The sequence below is a fragment of the Vespa crabro genome, chromosome 1 (assembly GCF_910589235.1).
Source record: "Vespa crabro chromosome 1, iyVesCrab1.2, whole genome shotgun sequence".
NCBI classification, from domain to species: Eukaryota; Metazoa; Arthropoda; class Insecta; order Hymenoptera; family Vespidae; genus Vespa; species Vespa crabro.
The window spans coordinates 2,139,537-2,164,445 of record NC_060955.1 but is presented as its reverse complement, the minus strand read 5'-3'; the positions used below and the strand labels follow the sequence as shown (position 1 = coordinate 2,164,445).

The 24,909-nt window shown below is 30.7% G+C and overlaps 5 protein-coding genes across 13 annotated transcripts in view; 3 read left to right on the top strand and 2 right to left on the bottom strand.

The window, feature by feature from the left end:
• Positions 1-18,162, top strand: part of LOC124432705 (extracellular sulfatase SULF-1 homolog) — a 71,137-nt gene extending 52,975 nt beyond the window's left edge. For 2 of the 6 annotated variants that reach the window (XM_046981796.1, XM_046981798.1), the window contains 15 exons: positions 8,192-8,513; positions 8,736-8,886; positions 9,018-9,193; positions 10,163-10,273; positions 10,715-11,001; positions 11,098-11,451; positions 11,632-11,788; positions 11,871-12,165; positions 12,558-12,740; positions 12,830-13,835; positions 13,941-14,348; positions 14,455-14,646; positions 14,810-14,897; positions 14,960-15,052; positions 17,943-18,162. In XM_046981796.1, coding sequence (XP_046837752.1) covers positions 8,192-8,513; positions 8,736-8,886; positions 9,018-9,193; positions 10,163-10,273; positions 10,715-11,001; positions 11,098-11,451; positions 11,632-11,788; positions 11,871-12,165; positions 12,558-12,740; positions 12,830-13,835; positions 13,941-14,348; positions 14,455-14,646; positions 14,810-14,897; positions 14,960-15,052; positions 17,943-18,021 — 3,902 coding nt within the window. In that variant the 3' untranslated portion in view covers positions 18,022-18,162. Of the gene's footprint in view, positions 1-8,191; positions 8,514-8,735; positions 8,887-9,017; positions 9,194-10,162; positions 10,274-10,714; positions 11,002-11,097; positions 11,452-11,631; positions 11,789-11,870; positions 12,166-12,557; positions 12,741-12,829; positions 13,836-13,940; positions 14,349-14,454; positions 14,647-14,809; positions 14,898-14,959; positions 16,069-17,942 lie in introns of those variants that run through there. The other 4 variants (XM_046981799.1, XM_046981800.1, XM_046981802.1 and 1 more) reach the window with 4 other exon arrangements.
• On the bottom strand, positions 16,893-19,985 carry LOC124432708 (MRN complex-interacting protein). Of its 3 annotated transcripts, XM_046981806.1 has the most exons (5): positions 19,624-19,985; positions 17,941-18,003; positions 17,640-17,784; positions 17,473-17,541; positions 16,893-17,381 (listed from the first exon to the last, which is right to left on the bottom strand). In XM_046981806.1, the coding sequence occupies exons 3-5, from the start codon at positions 17,688-17,690 to the stop codon at positions 16,908-16,910; spliced, it is 594 nt and encodes a 197-aa protein (XP_046837762.1). In that variant the 5' UTR covers positions 17,691-17,784; positions 17,941-18,003; positions 19,624-19,985; the 3' UTR covers positions 16,893-16,907. The 3 variants fall into 3 exon arrangements, with proteins under 3 accessions (XP_046837762.1, XP_046837764.1, XP_046837763.1); XM_046981808.1 differs by lacking the exons at positions 17,473-17,541; positions 19,624-19,985 and adding an exon at positions 18,384-18,398; XM_046981807.1 differs by lacking the exon at positions 19,624-19,985 and having other exon boundaries at positions 17,640-17,756; positions 17,941-18,022.
• On the top strand, positions 18,042-19,739 carry LOC124432710 (ATP synthase subunit s, mitochondrial). The gene is made up of 5 exons (XM_046981809.1): positions 18,042-18,177; positions 18,250-18,341; positions 18,557-18,762; positions 18,854-19,016; positions 19,104-19,739. Exons 1-5 carry the CDS (start codon positions 18,166-18,168, stop codon positions 19,210-19,212), a joined length of 582 nt encoding a protein of 193 aa, XP_046837765.1. The 5' UTR covers positions 18,042-18,165; the 3' UTR covers positions 19,213-19,739.
• A 560-nt stretch (positions 19,986-20,545) lies between the features above and the next one.
• LOC124432707 (peroxisome assembly protein 12) lies at positions 20,546-22,362 on the top strand. Its single transcript, XM_046981805.1, has 6 exons — positions 20,546-20,898; positions 21,016-21,124; positions 21,236-21,432; positions 21,539-21,907; positions 22,000-22,085; positions 22,147-22,362. The coding sequence occupies exons 1-6, from the start codon at positions 20,779-20,781 to the stop codon at positions 22,253-22,255; spliced, it is 990 nt and encodes a 329-aa protein (XP_046837761.1). The 5' UTR covers positions 20,546-20,778; the 3' UTR covers positions 22,256-22,362.
• Positions 22,320-24,462, bottom strand: LOC124432706 (odorant receptor 49a-like). Of its 2 annotated transcripts, none has more exons than XM_046981804.1 (6): positions 24,193-24,462; positions 23,267-23,676; positions 23,077-23,176; positions 22,915-23,016; positions 22,667-22,825; positions 22,320-22,588 (listed from the first exon to the last, which is right to left on the bottom strand). In XM_046981804.1, the coding sequence occupies exons 2-6, from the start codon at positions 23,659-23,661 to the stop codon at positions 22,532-22,534; spliced, it is 813 nt and encodes a 270-aa protein (XP_046837760.1). In that variant the 5' UTR covers positions 23,662-23,676; positions 24,193-24,462; the 3' UTR covers positions 22,320-22,531. The 2 variants fall into 2 exon arrangements, with proteins under 2 accessions (XP_046837760.1, XP_046837759.1); XM_046981803.1 differs by lacking the exon at positions 24,193-24,462 and adding an exon at positions 23,760-24,083.
• Between the last annotated feature and the right edge of the window lie 447 nt (positions 24,463-24,909).

Here is a 24,909-nt window from a genome sequence, read left to right as displayed (position 1 = left end):
ATAGTTTTTTCCCTTTCTTTTCTCTCTCTCTCTTTTTTTTTGTTTTTTTTTTTTTTGACATTAACAAATACAACCAACGTACATGCTATATATTGTTAATAGAAGATTATACGTTCTATAATATCAAGAATTCGAAGAATTCGAATATCTCGTTCAATATTATATTATCAATATCGATATTACTAAATGAATTATTAGAAATATTATTGGTAGAGATCCGATGAGAATAGTAACCAAACAATTTCAATATCTGAAATTACTACAGTCGACGACGGTGATGATATACCTTCTCCTGTCTCTTCTCGTTATTTAGCTGATGCGGATACATGCCAGAGAGAGAGAGAGAGAGAGAGAGAGAGAGAGAGAGAGAGAGAGAGAGAGAGAGAGAGAGAGAGAAAGAGAGAGAGAGTGGAACATTCGCGTTTCGGGCTACAGCGAAGAGTTAGACAGAGTTAGATAGAGATAGAAATAGATACAGCTATAGAGAGAAAGAGAGAGAGAAAGAGACGAATATGGCGATGCATTCCCTCGGAATTCTCCGAGATTCGATCTTGCTGAACGAGTTCGTCCGGCACGATCGACCACAATTGCGCGATCCCCTCTTGCCAGACCACAAATCTTCGCCATTCTGACGAAGCATCCTCCTGCACGGGTTTCTTTCCCCGTACGAAAGTCCAAAAAACTTCGCTAGAGAGAGAAAGAGAGAGAGAGAGAGAGAGAGAATATAGCGGTGCAACAATGTAGCTTTGGGATCCAGGTAATCTTGGTGTAACGTCGAAACGACGAACGATCGATCTTCAAAGCGAGAGAACAATGCCGATCTCTCGAGAAGACCTTCTCTATCTCTCTCTCTCTCTCTTTCTCTCTCCCTCTCTCTTTCTCTCTCTCTAACACACACATATACACATAGATAGACAGACACGCACACACTCTTCTACTTACTACTCTACTATACTACTACTACATTACTACTATACCTAAGTTATCGGTCGCGAAGGAGATACAACTTAAGAGTTCTAGTTTCGTGTTCAACCCAAGGCACAAAGTCCAAGTAGTAGCCAGTAGGTTCATAGTCACGATCGTTGAGATACATTTTCAATGATTTCAGTTTTCAAAGACGAAGTTAGAGAAGTAGAGACAGAGAGATAGAGAGAGGGACAGAAAGAGAGAGAGAGAGAGAGAGAGTAAAGGAATCATTAGTCCCATCACGTTCTACTACGAACAACTTCTATCCTTATCTTAATAATCGTTCACAATAGTTGCTACTGCCGTACACACTCCTTTACACTCTGGATCATCGATCAAGCCATCAGTTAAGATAGTAAGGAAGAAGAAAAAGAAGAAAAAGAAAAGAAAAGGAATGAGAAGATCAATGGCGTGCACGGTAGAATCATTTGGTATGTAAGAAGAATATCTTCTTCTTCTTCGATAGTGTTGTTGCTTCATCGTTTGTACTCTTCTCACTTCCTCATCCCATTCTCTCTTTCTTTCTCTCTATCTCTTTCTCTCTGTCTCTCTCTTTCTTCGATGTGTAGGATACGAACGTTCCATAGGGATTAAAAGAAAGAAATAAAAAGAAAGAGTGAGTGAGTGAGTAAGAGTGAGAGAGAGAGAGAGAGAGAGAAAATATTCTCTGAGAAGGTAGGAAGTTTATTTTTTGGTCTTCGTTTGAAGATCAGAGTCGTGTTCCTTTCATTGGTTTTGTTGGTTTCTTTTATTAACTCTTTCTTTCTGTCTATGTATCTCTCTTTCTTTCTTTCTTTCTCTTTCTTTTAAACGTTCCCACATTACTTACTTACTTACTTACTTACTTACTTACTTACTTACTTACTTACTTACTTCACGTAACTCCAGCACGTACGTAATTTCGAGAAGAGGCTAAAGGAAGGACATTGCTCTATGTCTTTCTGAGAAAAAGAAAAAAAGAGAAAGATAGAGAAAAAGAGAGAGAGAGAGAGAGAGAGAAGTTCAACCAGGTTTCTTCTTCCTTGGTACTCCGCATCCGGCATTGGATTGGCGTCCTTCCAAAATTCGAAACGCAAGGAGACACACAAGATCGCCTTCTCTTTTATTTCTTCCTCTTCTTCTTCTTCTTCTTCTTCTTCTTCTTTTTCTTCTTCTTCTTCTTCTTCTTCTCCTTTTTCATCTCCTTTTTTTTTCGTCTTCGTCGTCGTCGTCATCGTCGTCATCGTCATCGTCCATGAACATTTCCACGACGAGGCCAAACTCCTGCAGTCTGTTTTTCGTCTCGAATGAGAAGGCATCTCGGACCGTTGCGCTAGCAAGCCTGATAATTAGCGCTTAGGTTTTGCCTGTTATGTTCGAGTGAACGTTTAACTCGGTATACAAGTGTACATATATACATATATGTATATATACATACATATATGTATATATGTATGTATGTATGTATGTATTTGTAAAAAGTATATGTCAAGGAAGAGGATAAAAACCATGATAGTTCGATTTTGAAGAGACTTAATCTTGAACCCTGACGACAAAAAAAAAAAAAAGAAAAATTGACCTTGGAAAAAGGAAAAAAAAAACAAACAGAACGAAGGAAAAAGCTTGAAAGAAACACAAAAAATTGACCAAGGATAATAATTACTTCAAAAAATGATTGTAATATATTGATGGATGTTAAAGAGAAACTTTTTAGATTATACAATCTCAAGATTGATAGTCAATTACTTGAATGGCGATTTATCTTCAGGGATCCTTTCAAGGAAATTATAAAGATCGAGAGTTGGGTGGATGGCTTGTTAAATATTCAAGCTTGCTAATAACGTCGAAGGAGGAGAAGTTCTGGATGGTACGTACCTAGAAAGAGGGCTTAGGTTCGCTCTAGGCGAGAAAGGATTCGCAAAGAGAAGCAAGGAGATCGATGACGAGAGGAAGGAAGAAAGGGATACGAAGAGAAGAGAAAAGAACAGGACAGAACAGAACAGAACAGAACTGGTTTCGTTATCGTTCTCTGTTATACTCACTGAATGTGTCCCTGACCAGAATACTGGGACTGGCGCACACAGGCCAGGCGACAAATTTTCACTCCTATCTTCGCAAGAGGATCTTGTCACGCGCGCATACGTTTACTGGGTCTCACCTTTTAAACACAGCGCTCGTGACCTCTTCCTTACCACCTCTATAATCCCCATAGCATTCCGTCTTACACAAAAAAAAAAAAAAAAAAAAATCCATACGAATCGAATTCTGCTTATTTATATTTTCTTTTTCTTCTCTTTCTTTCTAATGCACCTTTGTCCTTCAATAATTTTCAAGAATACTTAAAAATTATTCATTATTTTTGATCGTAGCTCATGTATGTGTATATTTACATGTATCTAGGTAATATATATTTATATATATATATATCAGTTTCAATTTTCGTCATATGAAAAGATGAATTACGTATATAATTTATATTATCTATAAAAATAATTCAATAATAATATAGATAGATAAATAGAATAATATTGATATTACTTTTAAAATTTGATAGATAATTTTCTTCTTGTCATTGTTAAAAATAATTGTAAACATCATTGAATATCTTATCATTGGATATCTTGAGAAAGAAAAAATGATAATAGATAAAATTGTCAATATTTTTTGATTATATTTATAAATAATCTCTAATCATCATCGTTCTCATTATCAAATTATATCTACATTGTATCTATTTCGAAATATCTTTATATCGTTTTATAATAAAACACCTCTTACTGATTTATCTTAAGAAGTAATAGACACGATTTGTTAATTTTTATCGGGAATAGTTAAAATGATTTTAAATATAGTTAGAGGAGGTAATAAATACGATAAAGGATGAGAGTAGAATCGGCCAGGTCGCGTATTTCTCGTGCAGGTGAGATTATCTAAATTTAAATCATGTGGCTCAGCCTCCGGTGCTTCGGAGGAGCATTGTTCGCCTCGTCGTTACGCCTCGAGAGGACTCGCCGCCAGTTTTTCGAGTACTCGTGGGACGGTAGATAGGTAGGTAGGTAGGTAGGTAGGTAGGTAGGTAGGTAGGTAGGTAGGTAGGTAGGTAGGTAGGTAGGAAGAACGAAGGACGAAGAACGAAAAAGGAAAGAAAAGAAAAGAAGCAAAAAAGATAGGGAGTCGCGAAACGATCGAGAAGGGACGCACGATACCACGTATACTACGCACCCACACACGTTGAGTGAAAGGGCCGAAAGGGTTACAAAAGGGCATCGATAGAGACTGCAGGTGCTGTTCTCCAAGGATCGCTGCATTTTCATCGAGAGTTGTTGCGACCCTCCTCGAGATATTCTCTCCTCACCATCGAAGGAGAGTAGTAGACCCTTTTGATTACTTTCGTACGAGCCGCCGGAGTTCGATGCAACTCTCTCTCTCTCTCTCTCTCTCTCTCTCTCTCTCTCTCTCTCTCTCTCTCTCTCTCTCTCTCTCTCTCTCTCTCTCTCTCTCTCTCTCTCTCTCTCTCTCTCTCTCTCTCTCTCTCTCTCTCTCTCTCTCTCTCTCTCTCTCTCTCTCTCTCTCTCTCTCTCTCTGTCTCTTGTGTTTGGATTTTTAAACGTAGATATCTTCTCACCGATAAGATGACTCCCTCTAATGTATATGTTTTTTAGTATCCAAGTTTGTTCTTTGTCTTCTTGAAAACAAAAAAGAAAAGAAAAGAAAAAAAAAAAAAGAAGGAGAAGAAGAAATATCGCATTTTATACCACGAATATTTGTTATTTTTTAAGATTACTTTACTTTTCGGACAAATATTGAATAGATATCAGTGAATCAAAATTAAAAAAAAAAAAAAAAAAAAAAAAAAAAAAAAAAAAAAAATTCAAATACAAGAATTTGTCAATCGCAACAATATTTCTCGAATAAAAATATTAATATTTTGACATTCTACGATAATAAGAATTATTTGAACATTTTTTCTTTCTTTCTTTCTTTTTTCTTTCTTTTTTTTTTTTTATCACATCATACTTTTAAATAACTTCGAGCGTCGATATTGAACGAACAAAAGTTTCATTTGAAAATTTATAAAGTGCATTCATTTCATTATAAATCATTTCAAAATAATATCCATTTTATCAGTAATAATATAATATAAAATATCGATATTTATCTATTGTGCTGTAAAAATATATCAATTCAAAAAAGAAGTTATATATTTTAATCGCGTTCCGTCATCGTTTTAAATGATCAAAAACGATCATGTTTCGTTGCATAGAGAGAGATAGACAGAGAGAGAGAGAGAGAGAGAGAGAGAGAGAGAGAGACAGAAAGGTAGCTCGTGCCGATCGTTAAACGTTTCGTGCTATAGTACGCGTTGTGAAATCGTGCGAAGTAAGAACGAGCTCGATGTACTTAACCGATGTACCGGGACCTCCGTTTTAAACCATGTGCATGCAAACGTATAAACGATCGGTGAGAAGCCCCCGTCGTGCGTTTTAGAACTCGAAAAACGGGTTAATACCCCCGCTGCACGAAACAACTTCCTTTCGAACTTCCTCATGTAATCGGCAATGCTTACTGCATAAACTTTAAATCCTACGTATACATATTTGTTAAAAGAGATTATGATAGGGTTCTTTCATTAAATAAGATTAAAATGTTTATATAATTAAAACAAGATAAAATACAATTATTTATTATATCTAACATATATAACATTATATTTCATATACAATGAATAATATCAAAGAATATTTTATATAAAAATTAGATTATATATGATATATAATAAATAATTGTTATAAAACGATTAATAATAATTTTCAATTTATACTATTAAAGTTTGAAATTTTTAAATCATATTTCTATTGATCGATCGATCGATCCTCCGTATTTAACTCGGAGGATTCTCGTTCCGGTCGTTGACACTACACTACATTCGTAGCAAGAGTGCACTTTACATGGCGCTGATTTAGCGCCAGCCTAAAAATAAACCCATGCCACCGGGCCGGCCGTAAATATCAATTAAATTCTTATCGCGCGACGCATTGCATAGAAGGAACACGAATCGATCAAAGCATAGCTGACTCGGCTAACGATCCATGTACATATGTACATATATATACATACATATATATATATTTTTTTTTTTTTCGAAGAACTTAATGGATTTATTCGAACGTGATTGGTAGCGAAGTGTCGACTTAAGAAACTCGAATGATAATTCTTGTTATCAAAAAGATTGAAAAAGAAAACTCGAAGATATTATTTTTTTTTTGGTCTGATATTTTGTTATCTTTTCCTTTTTTTTTCTTTTTTTCTTTTTTGAGCACACACTCACACACATGCGCGCGCATACAAACAAACTGACGCAAATTTATCTAAATTGAATTTTACACGCGGGCGAGAATAATAAAAAGAGAAGAAAAGGAAAGAAAAAAACAGGGGGAAAAAAAAGAACAGAAAAAACGAAGGAAGGAATAAAAAGTAGAAGAGAAAGAAGAAAAAGGAAGGAAAATAATTGTAAAGATTTGTACACAATATTTGGCATTGGTGATATGTCGTAAGGACGAGTTCACGTTTTCTGGCAAAGATCGAATGTTATACTGATACGAATTTCGTTCACCAATCACGTGCCTTTCCTATTCATGAATTCGCTGCAGTGAACTTACATATACATACGATATATGTATACACACATATCCGCATGGTATTATCCTCGAACGTGCTGTCATCGCGAACGTTTTATACGAGATTATTCGTTTTGTTCGGTCAAACTGAAAGTTGGTCCGAACTGGCGACTGGCGCCAGGATATCGTGGCTCCTTCAAATCCTTTTTCTCTTTTCTCTTCTTTCACTCTCTATCTCTCACTCTCTTTCTCTCTTCCTTTTTCTTTTATCTCCCTTTTGTTGGACAGGAGAAATCGTTCGGCCTTAAAACTCTCAGATTCCTTTTTATAACTCTGAAATGAGTCATTATCCTTGCATTTTAATTCGATTCTCTCCATCATTTATTCTCCTTCTCATTCTTTTATCATTTTTTTTTCTTTCTTTCTTTCTTTCTCCCTTTCTCTCTCTGTCTTTCTCTCTTTCTTTCTCATCACGAGTCTGCCGTTTCGGAAAGCAACAGGTGTGTCGAGCGATCGTTCGATTAAATCCCATTATAACACGAGATTTTTCTTTTATTGTAAAATTCTGTAAAACCGGTCGGTCGATCCTGTTAAGTGAATTTTCAAAATGCTTTCTCTCACCCCTCCCTCACCTCTCTTTCTCTCTCTCTCTCTCTCTCGCTTTTTATCTCTGTAATGAGAGCGTCGAGATTAATTGACGGAGAATGAAATTACGATGCAAAGTACGATGTAAAGGGATCGATCGATTGGGAACATCGATATTGAGATGTCATCGTTGAAGATAAAACGACAAGTTAATACGATCGTTCTGCCATGGTGGTCCACGTTTTGCCTCCCCTCCCTTCCTCCTCCTCTTACCATCCCTCGTCGCATGCTCTCTCTCTCTCTCTCTCTCTCTCTCTCTTTTTTCTCTCTCGTTGTAAAAAGTTGTCTCGACCGAAATCCTTCCTGTGTAATTTTGTCGGTGAAGAAAAGAAAAAATAATAGTATCGATATATATCGAACACTATAATACTTCGAAGTGTATAGAGGAGGAACGACGAAGGCTAATAAATATATACGAGCGGTCGTTGCAACCCAAAAGAGGCGACCTCGCGTACTACGTTTGAATTAATTATTTTGTAGCGATCTCCCTCTCACAGACATGAATAATTCAATTCAGAGAAAGAGAGAAAGAGAGAAAGAGATAGAAAAAGAGAAAGAGAGAGAGAAAGAGAGAGAGAAAGAGAGAGAGGGAGAGAGGAATAGGTGTGGGAGGTCGATGATTATTCTTGACCAGTTTTACCGATTGGCACCAAGTGACAAATCAAATTATCTTTTTTTCGATGTAAACAAAGAAAATAAAAAAAAAAGAAAAAAAAAAAAAAAGAAAGAAGGAGCAACGAGGCGAGTTGTTCGATTTTATTTATTTCTTTATTATTTTCGTTTATTTTCATTTTCATTTTTTTTTTTTTTTTTTTTTTTTTTATCGTTGTTGCTGACAAAAGTCAAATTTCACGTTTTGATTTGAAGGGACAAACGAACCGGCTAAAAGATAATAATAAATTTTCTCGTTCCTCTCTAGAGAACGCATGAGATTAATTAACATTATTAACGCGTTCTACTCATTCTCTTTACCCTGTTTCCAGGATACTTCGGTAAATATTTGAACAAGTACAACGGCTCGTACATACCGCCTGGCTGGCGGGAATGGGGTGGTCTGATAATGAACTCGAGATACTACAACTACAGCGTCAACATGAACGGGAAGAAGATAAAGCACGGTTTCGAATATAGCAAGGACTATTATCCGGATTTAATAGCTAACGATAGCGTTGCGTTTCTACGGCAAAGCAAGCATAATTTCGCCCGCAAACCGGTAATGTTGGTTGCAAGCTTTCCGGCGCCTCATGGACCAGAAGATTCCGCGCCGCAATTCTCGCATCTCTTTTTCAACGTCACCACTCATCAGTAAGTATACATATAGAATGATCTTTCTCCCTAGAGTCAACATCAAGTTAAATCTTAGCAGGGTGGTCGACCCCGATTTCGCAAACATTCATACCTCCTAAGAATTTCTCTGATCTTCTCTTTCTCTTTTTCACACACACACACATACACACACATACACACATGGACACGGATACGTACACTCTCTCACTTTCTCTCTCTCTCTCTCTGTTACTCTTATAGTACGCCAGCTTACGATTATGCACCGAATCCAGACAAACAGTGGATTCTCCAAGTCACTCAGAAGATGCAGCCTATACACAAACAGTTTACGGATCTCTTGATGACCAAGAGACTGCAGACTTTGCAGAGTGTCGACGCAGCGGTCGATAGAGTAAGTTTGTTTATATATACGTACAAAGAAGAAAAGGAAGAAAAAAAAAAAAGAAAAAAAGAAAAGAACCAAAAAGGAAAAGACACAAAACATAAATATCTAAAAGAATAATATTATCCTTGTAACTACAGATCTATCAGGAATTGAAAGATTTGGGAGAGCTGGACAATACTTACATAATTTATACATCCGACCATGGTTATCACTTGGGACAATTTGGTCTTATCAAAGGCAAAAGCTTCCCATTCGAGTTTGACGTCAGAGTACCTTTTCTCATAAGAGGACCCGGCATAGAACCTGGATCCGTGTAAGTTTTAGATCAATTTAGAATAATTACAAGGATCATTACGTTCAGTTACTTTGTAATTTTATTAACGATACTAAAAAGAAAGGAACACCTCGTTTTTTAATCATCGAACAGGATCGTTAAAGGCATAAGATCTATTTGCTCCGTAATTCGTTAGGTCGATCGTATATCCAGACATAGTATACATGTGTATATATATATATATATATATATATATATATATATATATATATATATATATATATATATATATATATATATATAGAAATACAATCTGCTCGTTCCCTTAGCGAGATTTCACGGCAATAAATAGAGCACTTGCACGTAAGTGCCCGTTGTCTGGAACGTCTTCTGGAATTACGGTTTCGCGGTCCGCCATAAAGAGTCTTGGTACGCTATAAATTATCCTGCTGGACCGTGAAACCGAGCGCGATGAGAAAAGTGGTCCGCGACTGTTGTATTGGTTGTAGTGGTAATGGTAATGATAGTAGTAGTAGTAGTAATAATAATAATAATAATACTAGTAGTAGTAGTAGTAGTAGTAATAATACCAATACACATTTTTACTCATATTGATAGAAGAGATGGTAGAGCATCAGCAAGAACATCGTTTTAACGTGGTACATGTATACATAGATACTTTCGAGTATAAATCCATGTCGAGTCAGACCGTGATTCTCCTTGTGTCGCGTTGTTACTTCTATCTTCATTGGTTTTTGCGACTAATCGTTGTGGAAATTGACTGAGGGATAAAGAGAGACTGAAGAGAAACGATTCAATGCACGTCCTTCTTCTTCTTCTTCTTCTTCTTCTTCATCATCTTCATCTTCATCTTCATCTTCTTTTTCTTCTCCTTATTCCTCCTCTTCTTCTTACGATTGAGTAATGGATCTTGGTTTATAAAGCAAATACCCCTAAGTGCTACCTTTAAGCATCGAGTCGCGATAGAAGGTCTATGTAACGTTCCAGAGTAGACGACATAGTTTTAAACATTGATCTGGCGCCGACCTTCCTGGACATCGCCGGCGTCGAGACACCACCGCAGATGGATGGCCGATCTTTCAAGATGCTTTTTCTAAAGTGAGTTATTTTATATGAAGTGACATATTAGACGATTAAATTATCATGTAATAATATCTCAAACGCTTTAGCCGTATCACTCGAGCATTATATTTATCGCATCACAAATCTAACTTCACTTACTAGTACTTAAATAATATTATATATATATATATATATATATATGTATATATATATTTTTTTTTATCAATAAATAATAACATTAATATATATTTTCGTACAGTAATATATTTATTTTTATTTATTTTTAATCATATTAATATATAACACTTTATTATTATTATTATTATTATTATTATTATTATTATTATTATTATTATTATTATTATAATTCTAATTATTGATTTTTTATTTTTTTTATTTTTTATAACGAAAGATGCATGAAAGAAATTTAGAGAACGTAAGAGACATTCGTTAATAATATTTCTTTTTCTTGTTCAGTAATAAGCGCGGTAGAAGGCCGAAAATAAAATGGCCAGATACATTTCTAATCGAATCGTCGGGTCGTCGGGAGACCCCAGAGTCCATTGCTGAATCGAAAGCACGAGAAGCGAGAAGGCAAAATGCAACGATTACGAGACAAATGCATGGTACACAGAACGAGGAGGTTGACGATATTACCGAAACCGATGATCCTGAGATCGATCGTCGATTTATAGAAAATGATACGGGAAGTGATCAAGATATTTCCGAAGATGATTTTGACGAGTCGATTATCGATGAGACAAGTATATAAAATGTTTCTTTTCTTTTCTTTTACATTTAATATATTTCATGAGGGAGAAGTTTTTCATTGGAAGATAAATATGTATTTCTTTAAACAGTAGCTCCGGAATTGCATTTAGACAACAGAGTGCATCCTGTTCAATCGCCGTACTCATCGAAACACGAACGTCTTGCAATTGAATGTTCAAGACCGGAAGCACAAGGTGATTGCGTGCATGGTCAAAAGTGGCGTTGCGAGAGAGACGGTCATCGTTGGAGAAGACACAAATGTAGATACGCTATACCACCGCCTATACAAAGGACGTCGAAAAAGTGTGCATGTTTCACGCCTCAGGGATTGGTTTATACTAGATTGGAGACTAATGATTTTGATATGTCAAGATATGGATTTGGGAGAGATCGAAGACCTTTAGATCCTTATGGCGAAACGACTGGATATTTCATGAAACGAGGTCAGTTTATAATTTCATAAAAAGAACAATTAATTTACATCGTTATACGATCTATGCAATAGGAATGTCTTGTTATGTAAGATAAATTATTTAAAAAAATTAATAGATCTTATAAAACGTTAGAAATTTTGTAATAATGAATTTCTAATGTAAATAATTCATTGAAAAATATAAATCAAGGTAAAAGAGATACATCCGAGATGAACGATGAACTCGAGGAAGAGGATTTAGATGATATAAGAGATAGACGAGCTATAGACGAGGAAGATGACGATGAATTCCTTCAGGATTTGGATATCCTTAAAAAAGATATTCACGAGGACGATTATCTCTTCAGGTATCTAATTAGTCGCTAAATTGAACGGAAATAGGATTATCCTGATCTTTCGTTATGAAGCGCAGGTAAACGTTGCTTTCAGAAATGCCTATCGTAATTATACGCGAGTAACGCGGATCGACATGGATGATGATGATGATGATGATGATGAACATAAGAGCAACGTAGAAAAAAAATTATGGGATGATCGTCCGATTTCAAGTTACTCGATTAACGATTTCGATCCTAGTTTAGATAAGATCGTAAAAGGTCGATTAAATGTCGAAGATGTGATCAAGAGACATAGAAGAGTGCGAAGGAGCGCAACGAAGAAGGATACGATTGAACACGTTACACAGATAATGGAAAGTATAGAGGAAGAATTGGATGATTTAAAAGTACGTCGAAAAAATTATATATACTTACACTGTTTTATTAATCCTATTACAAATCGCTATAGTGACTACCCACTAATTTATTTTTTTTTTTTTTTGGGATGAAGCATCACTATGGCTTCTCTTTGAGAGATGGTTTCTTTTTTTTTTTTTTTTTTTTCAAAGAGTCAGTATAATGGCTCACTTGTTTTCTCTCTTACTTTATACTAATACAGATGTATAGTTGAAGGTCATCGAAATACCGATCGCCATACTAATTTCGTTTATATGCCGCTCTAATCAGCGACAGAGTAGTAATAATCCATCCAGAAACAACGATACAGTTAGCTACGGACAATTCCGTCATAGTTCAAGAATCAATCTCTACAGTTTCTTTTGTATTTTTCATTTCACAGCAAACACATGCACGTCATTCTACCTCACCACGAGTAACTTTACCATCCAAATGTTCGGTACTTCCCGAAGGTGGAGTGAATTGTAGCGAAGCTATTTATCTGGATCCGAACGAGTGGAGAATATCCAGACGAAAGATCGAACAACAAATTAAAGAGATGAGAATGCAGTTGGAGACACTAAAGGTACGTTAATATTCTATCCGTTATATATATATATATATATATATATATATATATCGTGATAAATAATTAGATTGTTATTAATTATTTAGGAAATACGTCGACATTTAATGATGAAACGTCCCCAATTCATTCCGGACAATGAGGATGAGTCTGTCGACCCAGAGGAACCACATGTTTCTCATAAACCACATTATCATACTTCTAAGAATCATACTAGCAGGCATCACAAAAAACACGAGAAAGGACCCCATACGAATTCGATTAACGTGACCACTACGACGACTCATCGATCTACTTCAAAGTCAACTCAGTTTTCTACCATTGAAAAAGACTCGACGATTCACGAGGATAATATAAATAAATATAACGTTACTCAAGGAGAAATTTCGATTAATGAAAGAGATTCTACTTTGGAATTATTCGGCACGACTACTACTACTACTATGTTACCAAAATCAAAAAAAATTCCACGTCGACAAAAAATCAAAGAACCATCTAATAATACTACCGATAGCGAAGACAATAAACAACAAAGACGTAGAAAATTTTCTTATCATCGAAAGAACAATAATACTCTTCTTACCAATAGCGTTCACGATGACGTCCCACCAAGTCAGAATGTAAATGATAATATTGGAACTGTTACTCCTAGCCAAGAAGATGTAACTTTCAATCAAAGAACACAATATAGATCAAATAAATCGACTAATGTTCCAATCGTCTTTACCAGTGTTCACGATGGCACTCAAGATAATTATAGAAGTAACAATGTAAATAACAAATTAACGACGACCGAACTAACGTCACAACATGGATCATCGTTCGTAACAGAAACACCAGGTTCGATTGGAACCGTCGAGTTTGGTACACCAGTGTTCAAACCGACTGTATCTACCGCACTAAATCATCCTACTTCAACTACTAAGAGCGAAACTACTGGTATAACTAGTTCAACAATACAATTAAACGTACCAACTACAATTCCTCCTGCAAAGAAATTACCCAAAGTACAAAAGAACAAAACGAGTACTATTTTGGGACCAGCTAGAATAGATGTCACCATTTTAGAGACTCCAGATAGAAAACATAAACAAGGTATAATTTTATAATCATATTATATATTTGATATATGTATATATGTTATGTTATTGAAAGAAAAAAAAAAATATATATATATATATCTTTTTTTTTATGTAATAGGTATAACAGCGACAAATAATAATGGTCGTTTACCGCCATTACTAAACAGTCCTTTAGAAGCACGTCACAAGTGCTATTGCGAACCTGATTCGTATTCGAAGAAAGATGAAAAAGAGATCGCTAGAGAGGAAAGGAGACGGTTAAAGGAGGAACGACTTAAGAAGAAAGAACGCAAACTTAAGAAAAAGGCTAAGCTTGAAAAGGATTGTTTGACTGAAAAGATGAATTGCTTCGAGCATGACAATGATCATTGGCGCACTGCTCCTTTGTGGAATGCAGGGCCATTCTGTTTTTGCATGAATGCTAACAACAATACGTATTCGTGTATACGTACTATTAACGTAACGCATAATTTCCTTTATTGTGAATTCACTACAGGTTTGGTGACTTTTTACAATTTAAGAATCGGTGAGTATATAGAGGATGATCTTTTTAGTACAAAAAAAAAAAAAAAAAAAGAAAGAAGAAGAAAAAAAAGAAACGAAAATACCTTTATTATATAATATTTTTATAGATCCGTTTGAACAATGGAACAGAATATCGATGTTGACACCGTCAGACAGATCTTATCTTCACGATCAATTGGAACATTTGAAAGGTTGTAAAGGAACGCGAGATTGTACAGTAGGAAGTGCCAGAGAGACAATGCCTCAATTTCAACAACATCAAAAATATATATCTAAGAGAAAGTATAGTAATACGTTTGGTATGTAATAGCATTAAACAATTTCTATTTTATTAAGTATCTCTCTCCTATTTTTGTAAACATCATTGTTATTGCTTTTTATTTCTTTCTTGCCCTTTTTTTCTTTATTTATTTATGTTTTTGTTTTTTATTTATTTTTTTTTTTTTTTTTGTTTTTATTTAGAGGATTTATTTGTGCCATCAGCCTTACAAATTATTCGAGAAAGTGAACTCGGTAGTCCGCCTAATAAGAGACGAAAAAAATTACCAAGGTAAGTTTTCATTGCATCATTTCATTACCCAATTCAGTGAGAGATATTTTAATATCTTATAGCGTTTGGAACAGGCGAAGTCGAAGTTGGCAAAGTAACTTCAGACATCATGAAGATGCAACAACGGCTTCACGACGTCACAGACATCAGTATTGGTAAATTTATTTTTATTTTTTACTATTTTATTTCATTTTTTTTTCTTTTTTCTTTTTTTTTATTTTTTTTTTTTTTTTATTTTTTTTTTTTTTTAAATTTCAACTTTTTCTTCATAACAGTGTGACAAATTGCCTTAGAAATGTAATTAATATCGCAATGCATTTAATAATGTAATTTATTTTGTTATATTAGTGACAAAAATTATGATATTTAATTAAAACTATTTGAAGTTCATTCAATTTTTATCATGCCACGCAATGGAATATTAATGATCTGCTTTATCTTGATAAATGTCTTAATCATATAGGATACGTACATAGAACTGTTGTAATATTATTTGCAGAATTATCTGTGCTACATTATAAAAAAAAAAAAAAAAGAAAAAGAAAGAAAAAAAAAGAAAAAAAAAATTGGAAAAAAAATTTACTTTTAAGAAATATCATTTTTTTAATTTTTGATAAATTAAACTTGAATACTATTGAAGTTCAATCTAATAAAATGAACTAATCGTTTATATTAAAAATACTTAAAGAAAAAGAAATAATCAACTTTCGGAAATAACTCTAATACAGTTCTAAACAATAAAAATGGCTATTCAAAAGGAGCTAGGTACTCTTATATGGTTTATCCGAAATTTTATTAAATTGAAAGTAACAAACGCTCTTATAATGCACTGCCAATTTTTCTTAATACAATCATCTTTTATTAATATTTTTAAATGAATATTTAGAAAGAGGATATGTATAAGATTTGATCACTGCGGCACAGCTGTTATACTATCCTAAGACTGTGTACATTTATTGATATATATAAGCAAGAAATTTTTTGTACAACTAGCTTCACAAAAACGGCTTTCTTACTTCAATTATATGAGATCAACATTTATGTTTAATAAGTAGAAATAAATTATATTGTTTATATACTCTAAACTTCATTCTGTTAAAATTGATATTACTACAATGGATGAATGTTTAATAAAAAGTTAGGATACTGGTATGTACTAAGGAAAAAAAAAGAAAAAAAAAAAAAGAAAAAAAGAAAAAAGGGAAAAAAAAAATACATAAGAAAAAATTTAGCATTAGAAATACATGTATTATATATCATTTTTATAATGAGTTTTATTATATTTATTTTTCATATTATAAAAAATTCTATTAATTTTTCTCACATAAAATACATATATCGCTATATAACTTTTCTCATTCGATTGACAATATTAAAGATTAGTTTCTTCATTGTTATTATAACAGATTCAGATTTTTATGAGGACATATGTATTTTACTGTTATTATTAAAAAATCATTTAAGAATATCAAATGTCTAGTTAAAGGGGACTAAGTTGAAATATAGAGCAAGAGTTTATTGTCGTAATTCATCCGCTGCTTATTCTATCTTATTTCATAATGCATTAAAAATATCATTTAGCTTTCAGGCTTGCACCTGTGCATATGTAGATAATAAATAAATAACTTATTTATATTTTTAATTGATCTTATGACATTGTAAAGCTTGTAAAAAGATAATTCAAAAAAAAAAAAAAAAGAAAGAAAGAATAGAAAATTTTTTGAATTATTTTTATGTATCTAATTCTGTAATAAAGTATTACTTTTTAGACAGAACTGTCCTTGCCATAAAATACTTATTTAAATAAAAATCATTTCTCATTTGCCAATGATATATAATTGTTTTATTTAATTTATAAAATAATTATAGGAATATAAATAATCAAACAATGACTCTATTATAATTAAAATAAACAATATAAATAAGCGTATATACACACACACAAATATATATATATATATATATATATATATATATATATATATATGAGTAAATTATGTATATTAAAAATTAAAAATCAAGTGCATCATCAAAATCTTCGTAAGTTTCAAATATATTTTGATTTTCTTTTGTATTATTTGTTATAGATTTAATTTCAGTCTTGCTATTAATATTACGAATAGATTCCGAATTTATAGATTTTGAATCTTCTATTTCGTTATTTGCATGACCTTCACTTTTATAGTAGATACGATTATCAATGAACTGATCTCTACAATTATCATAATTATTATCTTTAGTTTGTTCTTCATGACCATATTCTTTATCAGATACATGATCAGAATCATCGAATGGTATTTCAGAATGATTAGACCAGTTATCTGAAACTTGTTGATTCAATGATTCGTCTTTGTCATAAGATACATAATTTCTGTTATCAGTATTGAAATGAGTTGTTTGGGTCGATTCAAGGCCTTTTAATTTTTGTGAATTTAATTCTTGTACATGTAAACGACAATCCTTTCCTGATCCTTGAAAATAAACCTAAATACGATAGTTATCTCTTATATTATTATATAATATACCTATATAAATTAATGAAATTAAAAAATAAAAAATAAAAGATATAACATACTCGCCGGATAGATTGCTTTTCATTACAAACTTTGCACTGCCATTTCTTCGCTTTTTTGACAATATGTACCTATACGAATTTATAAGACGAATACGAATATTGATATCATAAAAAAAAAAAAAAAGAAAAAGAAAGAAAAAGAGAGAGAGAAAAAAAGATTAACTTACTTGAAACATTTGACAGGAATAACAGCATAATATATTCATTTCTTGCGACATGTTTAATATTCTTCAATAAATACTCAAGCTCTTTCTTTTCTTCTTGTATTCCGTTTTTGATATAACCTTGAAATATCCTTTATGTTATTGATCACTACAATAATTATTATTTTTTATTGTTAATCCTGATACACAATATTACTTAACACAATATTATTACGAAATATATTTCCCGTATTTTTTGTTTTTTTTTCTTTTTTTTTTTTTTTTTTTTTAATATAAAATAATATTAATATTTAAAGAATCGTACAGTTTTAGTTTGCCGCTATTCTCTCGAGATACTACTTGCCGCCAAATTTCTTCGTGTAGATGGCTCCACGTAACAACATAGTTATTTCACCAGTAACATGAGTAAAAGAGAAATGAATTATTGCGTACTTTTATTGTTATAATTTTATAATATTAAAATTGTGAATATTTATGTAAATAATTAAATAAAAAAAAAAAAAATAATAAATTCATCGTAATATTCGCTATGATTAATCAGGTTTTAATAATTGATTGTCATCTTGTATAAAAAAAAAAAGAAATTGTTTCTGTATAAATATTTTTGTTACAGATTCTAAATGGAAAACTTAGTTCTTTTATAAGACAAGAAAACGGATTAACAAAAAGATCTTTATTTTATTGGCTGACCGTAATTTTTAATAGGTATCTTAATATATAAATTGTTCTTTTAATTGACTCACTTACAATAATTAATATATCTTTAATTTATATAACTTGTCATTCCTTCTTTTTGAAAAAGAATTGATTTTCATATCATCAATTGAATTATATTCAGTTATTTATAATATAGTTGAATTATTTAATTATTTTGTCAATTCATATCCTCTCACAAATTGAACTCTTCTGTGTACTTCAAGTGTCGATAAGAGAAGAATTGAAGAGGTTGGTCCTGATCAAGCTTGTGCTGAATGGCTCTTGAAAAATGGAGCTTATGTCAAATGGAAAAATTCTTCTGAGTATTTAACGGATTATAATGTTTTGATCAAACAAACAGGAATAAATTATATACAAAGCGTTAAAGCTGAAAATTCAGGGATAACATATGTAGGATTTCCATATTTTGGTTAGTAACTATTAATTAAGATTTGTTTAGAAATGGGATAAATGAATCTTTCATCCAACTTAATCTAAAGAAGAAAAAAATATATATTTAGATGGTTGTAAGCATATAGAAGAGGTTAAGCTTATTCGTTCTCGATACATTTGCAACAGAGCAATGTCTTTGTTATCATTTTTAAAGGAATCTCTAACTCATCTTGAAGTTATAGAATGTCCAAGTGTAACTGATGAGGGATTGTATAAATTGAAAAAACTTCAGTATGTATAAATGTTCAAAAGTTAAGAAATATTTAATACTTTATGATTAGTTATCCTAAATTTCCATTTTATTTCATACTTGTATAGAAAATTAAAAATATTGAAACTTGAAGGAATGCCATATTTAAAAGATCCAGCTGATGTCAGGAAACAATTAATGGAATCTTTACCAAATACTAAAATTGAATTGAAATGAAATATTAAAATCTTATCACCGATAACATTGTAATTTTATTACTATTTATTTATTAATAATATACGAATAAATCGAATATAAGAAATCCAAAGAAATTAGATTTAAAAAGTGATATATAATCATATATATCCCGAATTTATATCAGCGATAAATTTAGATCTCATTTCGATATAACAATCAAAGTCAATGAAAAGTTTGTTTTTGTTTACGTAAACTAACAAACAAGTGAACGTAACTCTATTAAAAATATCAATTTAATTCTCTATTTTATATTTAACGCTTAATTTTGAGTTATGAAATGTTTAAATGAATGTGTTATTGTTTGAACATTAGTAAATTATACTACGTGAACGTTTTAAATTATTTAAACAAATTCTAAAATAATCAAAAGTATGATTTATTTAAGTTTACCATTAAGAATGATAGTGCTTCGATCTTCACTGTTCAAAATCCAAAAGAAAAAATGTTTCGATAACAATCAAAGTCAATGAAAAGTTTGTTTTTGTTGATGTAAATAGTCTACGAAAGTACGTATAAATGTTAATTTGAAATATTAATTTAATTCTATTTAAAATTGACAATCAGATGACTGAGGAAGCTTCTTCTCTTTAGCCACGATTTTCGAGGTGGCGTCACTATAAGATACTTTTTTTTTTTTTTTTTCACGAAACATCAAAAGCCAACATTTACGTCATTATTGAGAACAAACGTAATTCTAGATTTATTTTGATGAACAATATCTCGTTATAAAGACGAAGATTTAATCTAGGATATATCTTTTTCGAATTTTTCAAAAAGTTTTGTTTAAAAAAAAAAAAAAAAAAAAAAAAAAAAAAAAAAAAAAAAAAATTAATTCTAATTAAACATTAAAGAACTAACATTCTACATTTTTACATAATAAAATATATAATTAAATTCAAAAATAATTTCTTTAAATTTACAAATTTATATATTAATTATTATATATGTTAATTATATTTATTTTTCTTTATACTTTTATCGTGAAACAAATACGCATTGAGATCATATCTAATACGAATCACTGCGGAGATGCACGCTATCATCGAAGAAAGACATATGTACATATAAGAGATTGAAAAGTCTTTGAGTTCATAGTTTACCAGATTATTTACTCTCTAACCTATACGAAATGAATTATGTCGTACGAGAGGGAAATAACCAATATAAATTTATACACCGATATGATAGACGCATAGATAAGGATAACATTCCCCGTTTGTATTCGTAGTTCATATTTTGTCCGTACGTGTCGCTGAAGTCACAAAGAGACACGATAGTGAAACTTAAAATATATTTCATATTGGCGCCACATACGTCGCCACATTTGATTTCTTTAAGAAAATGTAGATAAAATAATTCATTATTTTTAATATTTATGTTTATGAGATTAATGATATAATAAAGAAAGATTAAATATGTGACATCTTATTATTTCAATTGATAAAAAAAAGGTGGAGTTTATGTAAAAACATATATTCACAAAATGTGATTATATTGATAATTGTTATAATTTATATAATTGTTATATATAATATTAATAAAATAATGGCAGAAAAAGGTGCTCATTTAACTGGAACAACCTGTACGAAACCTTCGATTTTTGAAATTGTTGCACAAGAATCTCTTGCTTATATAATTGAACCTGCTTTTAAAAAGATTCTATCAGTATGTATATAAATGGCCATTATAAAATTTGTTCTAATTAATAATTAATAATGATTAGTATATGATTTTATATTTTATTATAGCAATGGTTTTATATTAAAAATGAAAATGTTTTAGTTTGTTATATCCTTTAATCCTGAAAGATATGGGCATTTACTTGAATGGTCAGATGAGGGATACTTGATTTTTAATACATTCCTTCAACGATACTATCTCAGCAAATATTGTAAATATATTTAAATATTTATTTTGTTTAGAAGAAATCTTTTATGAAATTACAATCATTCTTCCTTTTTTTTTTCTTTGTGTATTTATATTGATTATATTTATATTTCAGCTGCATCATTTTCTGAAACATTTTATGGATTAAAGCGTATTCCATTAGTCGATGAAAAGTTTCATGATCAATTATCAACAAAACAAAAATATCTTTCTTTATTGTTTCTTGTTTTATTACCATATTTTAGAGAAAAATTGTCTAAACTTAGTTATCGATATAAATTACAAGAAGCTGACAATTATATAGCTAAATCAGTAAGTAAAAATATTATTATAATTAATCATATAATATTATTATTATTATTATTATTATTATTATTATTATTATTATTATTATTAATATTGATTATCATCATTATAGAAATGGGAAAGACTTTTCAAAAAATCTGTTATTGAAGGTCATAATACTTATTTCACATTATATGAGTCTATAACATTATGTAATTATATACTTTATGTATCTGGAAGATCAATGTATGCGACACCATTATTAAGATTTCTTGGTATTATACTTACATATTCAGAAACAAGGAATATTATTCCTATTACTGAATTATTGGACAAAGCTAGAAATCATTCTTTTACTATTAGCGATGGTTTAGATATACTTCAAACCACAATTGCTAGATCTTTTGAAATTGGAGCATTCTTTCTGCAATTCTTATCTTGGTGGACCCAAGAGAATTATTTTACCGATATAATGACTCTTCCAGCTCCATCGGCTCCAAAAGTAAAAAATATGGAATTAATAATATTCCCTTAGAGGATTTAAAGTGTGTTTTATAAAAAGATACTTAATAATTTAATTTTCATTATTATTAGGTTAGACATTCAATAGCAAAATATAAAGGATTATGCCCACTTTGTATGAAAGTACCACATATACGTACAGTACTTATGGTATCAGGGTATGTACATTTAAATACCATGAAATATTATGCATTACATTGCAATTATAATCATTTTTAGGTATATATTTTGTTACCAATGTATTTTACCTGAAGTGCGAAATAAGAAACGTTGTCCAGTAACAAATTATCCAGCAAATGAAAATGATTTAATACGTTTATATGTATGATATAATACGTTTATATGTTAATGAAATGTGAAACATAATGTAAATATTGAAAGATTGAAAAGGCAAGTATGTTATTGAATAAAATTTTTATTTCTATTTATTAAAAAGTTTTTATTTACATATTAGTAATATAATAATAATAATAATAATAATAATAATAATAATAATAATAATAATAATATCATATCTATAATGTTAATTATTTTGCCGGTGTAATGAATTTTTTTAAAAACACAATACACTTTGTTCATCTTCCAAGATATATTTTGTTATACTTCATACTTTTAATATTGCTCTTAATGTCATAATATAAGAAAATGTTTTATATATTACCTATATCATATAATAATCAAGAATGGATTAATAATGTTACATAATGTTTTGTAAAAAAAGTAAGTTAATTGTACTTACCAATCCACAAAATTTGAGAGATAAGGCAGGTACAATACCACTTACTGAGATTGTGATAGGCTTTTGACATCTTTGTATGATAAACAATATATTTTTGCGCATTTTTAATGAAGATTCTAGCCATGAGGATACTGTAATTAATGAAATTAAATTGGAAGCCTGAAAGAATGATCATTAGTATTTAACAAGTAAATATAATACATTTTCTTTAAAATATTATAAAATTTCTATGAAATATTATACTTTACAATATCAGTAACTGCTTGAGCCACAGAGCTACATACAAGAAGTCGTGTAAAGGATAGTATCGTTACTGCAGCAAACTGTGTTATATGTAAGAAAGGTACATCCTAAAGGAAAGATAATATTAATATGAAATATTATTTAAAAAATTTGTATGAAATAATTACATTTAATAACAACAAACTACATGTAACCAAATATATGCATGTTGCAACTATGGATTTGACAATAATGGGTGTAACAGTATTGTCTATTATTGTGGAATATCTATTAACAGAAATACATATTATATTAACTTAAATAATTTCAATTTATGGCAATTAAAAAAAAATTACTATTTATTGTTCCAATTAATACCTTATGGTATCTTGATGTTCCATCACAAAATTTTTAAGATCATCATTGCTGATAATATTTTGCAATTTTTTCCCAAGTATAATAAATTTAAAAGATGTATAGTTTATTATTGCAATTACCATTACGTCGACGGTAATAGCACAAAATGCTTGCATAACAGTATATATATTTAATATGTATACAAGATACATTGCCCAACTTTTTTCCATTGGAAATGGATATATTGTATTAAGTGGTATATCTCTGTTATGTAATATTGATGGAGCAAAGACAAAAATTGAACCACCGCTAATAAAGAGAGTCGACATAAATGCTAATAAAGTGCTTATACTTTTTAGATTATTTCGTCTTAGAATTAATTCTTGAGAGGTTGCTTTGAAAGAAAATTGCTTCATATCATCTATAAGTATCTATAAGAAATTTCATTATATTTGTATATGTTATAACAATATATTTGAGTATTTTATAAATAGACATTGTAAAAATCCGCAACCTTTAAATTTAACTTTTGCAATGTGCAATAACATAAATTGAAAAGTGATTCACATATATATACGAATTCTACTGTTGATTTCATCATATTTACGATATCTTGGCGATAATAATAAATACCGATCGATAATGCTAATATCGATGTTATACCATTAAGAGCATAACTGCACCATAAAACTGTATAGACAATTTTTTTTAATATATTAGTATCAGATCCCAGTGGCCACGTCGCGGTGGTTACGTTTAAACATTGTAAAAATTTAATTAGATTATCGTGATCGGTTAAAAAATTCATTTCGAGCTTGTTATTATTTTTTTTAGTGTCTTATTTTCTTTTCTTTTTACTTTATTAATTAAAGAAATTTATCAATTAAAAGTCATTCAAAGTAATTTATTATGTCCGATTAAATTTTTTATACGATTTAAATAATTACGTTTTATTTAATTCGCTTAAACTGTTATTCAAACTTGAATTTCATTGCAGGACTGAATCTACAACTAAGGCATTGAAATTCTTTACAGTTACGATTATTCATAATGAATTATCGTAAGGTATAACACGAAGGACATTTTTAAAATATTAATTTAGTCGCAATAAGAGAAGCAATTATTACTACTCGTTAGTAGCGTTACTCAGACGTAACGATTTCATATTTAACGAGAACTCGTAATTATATTTCCATTTGTCTAATATTCACTGTATTATCACACGATTTTAATGTTTCAAGCCTATAATTGGTCTAAAATGTATATGTATAAATATATATATATATATACATATACCCATACATATATTCATTGTTTTTTTGTTTTTTTTTTGTTGAAAAATAATGTTTGATAATTTTCAATATGAAAAACGGGAAAAGTTTCATGATGAATTGGAGATTTTGTAATTGCCGCCATACATAATAAGAAAATTTAATTAATTTTTTTCCCTTTTAGATATTCAATAATAATTATAAATTAATGAATCGTTTTAAGATATGAATCGTAGTAATTATTGAAATATTACATTTTTAAGAGAGAAAATGCAAAGATACATTCGAAAATAGATGACCATTTATCTTTTGCTTGAGAAGTACAATAATTGCACGCTCGATGGCACTGTCATCGATCGTTGTTAACGACATCAAGTTGATTACTACCTATTT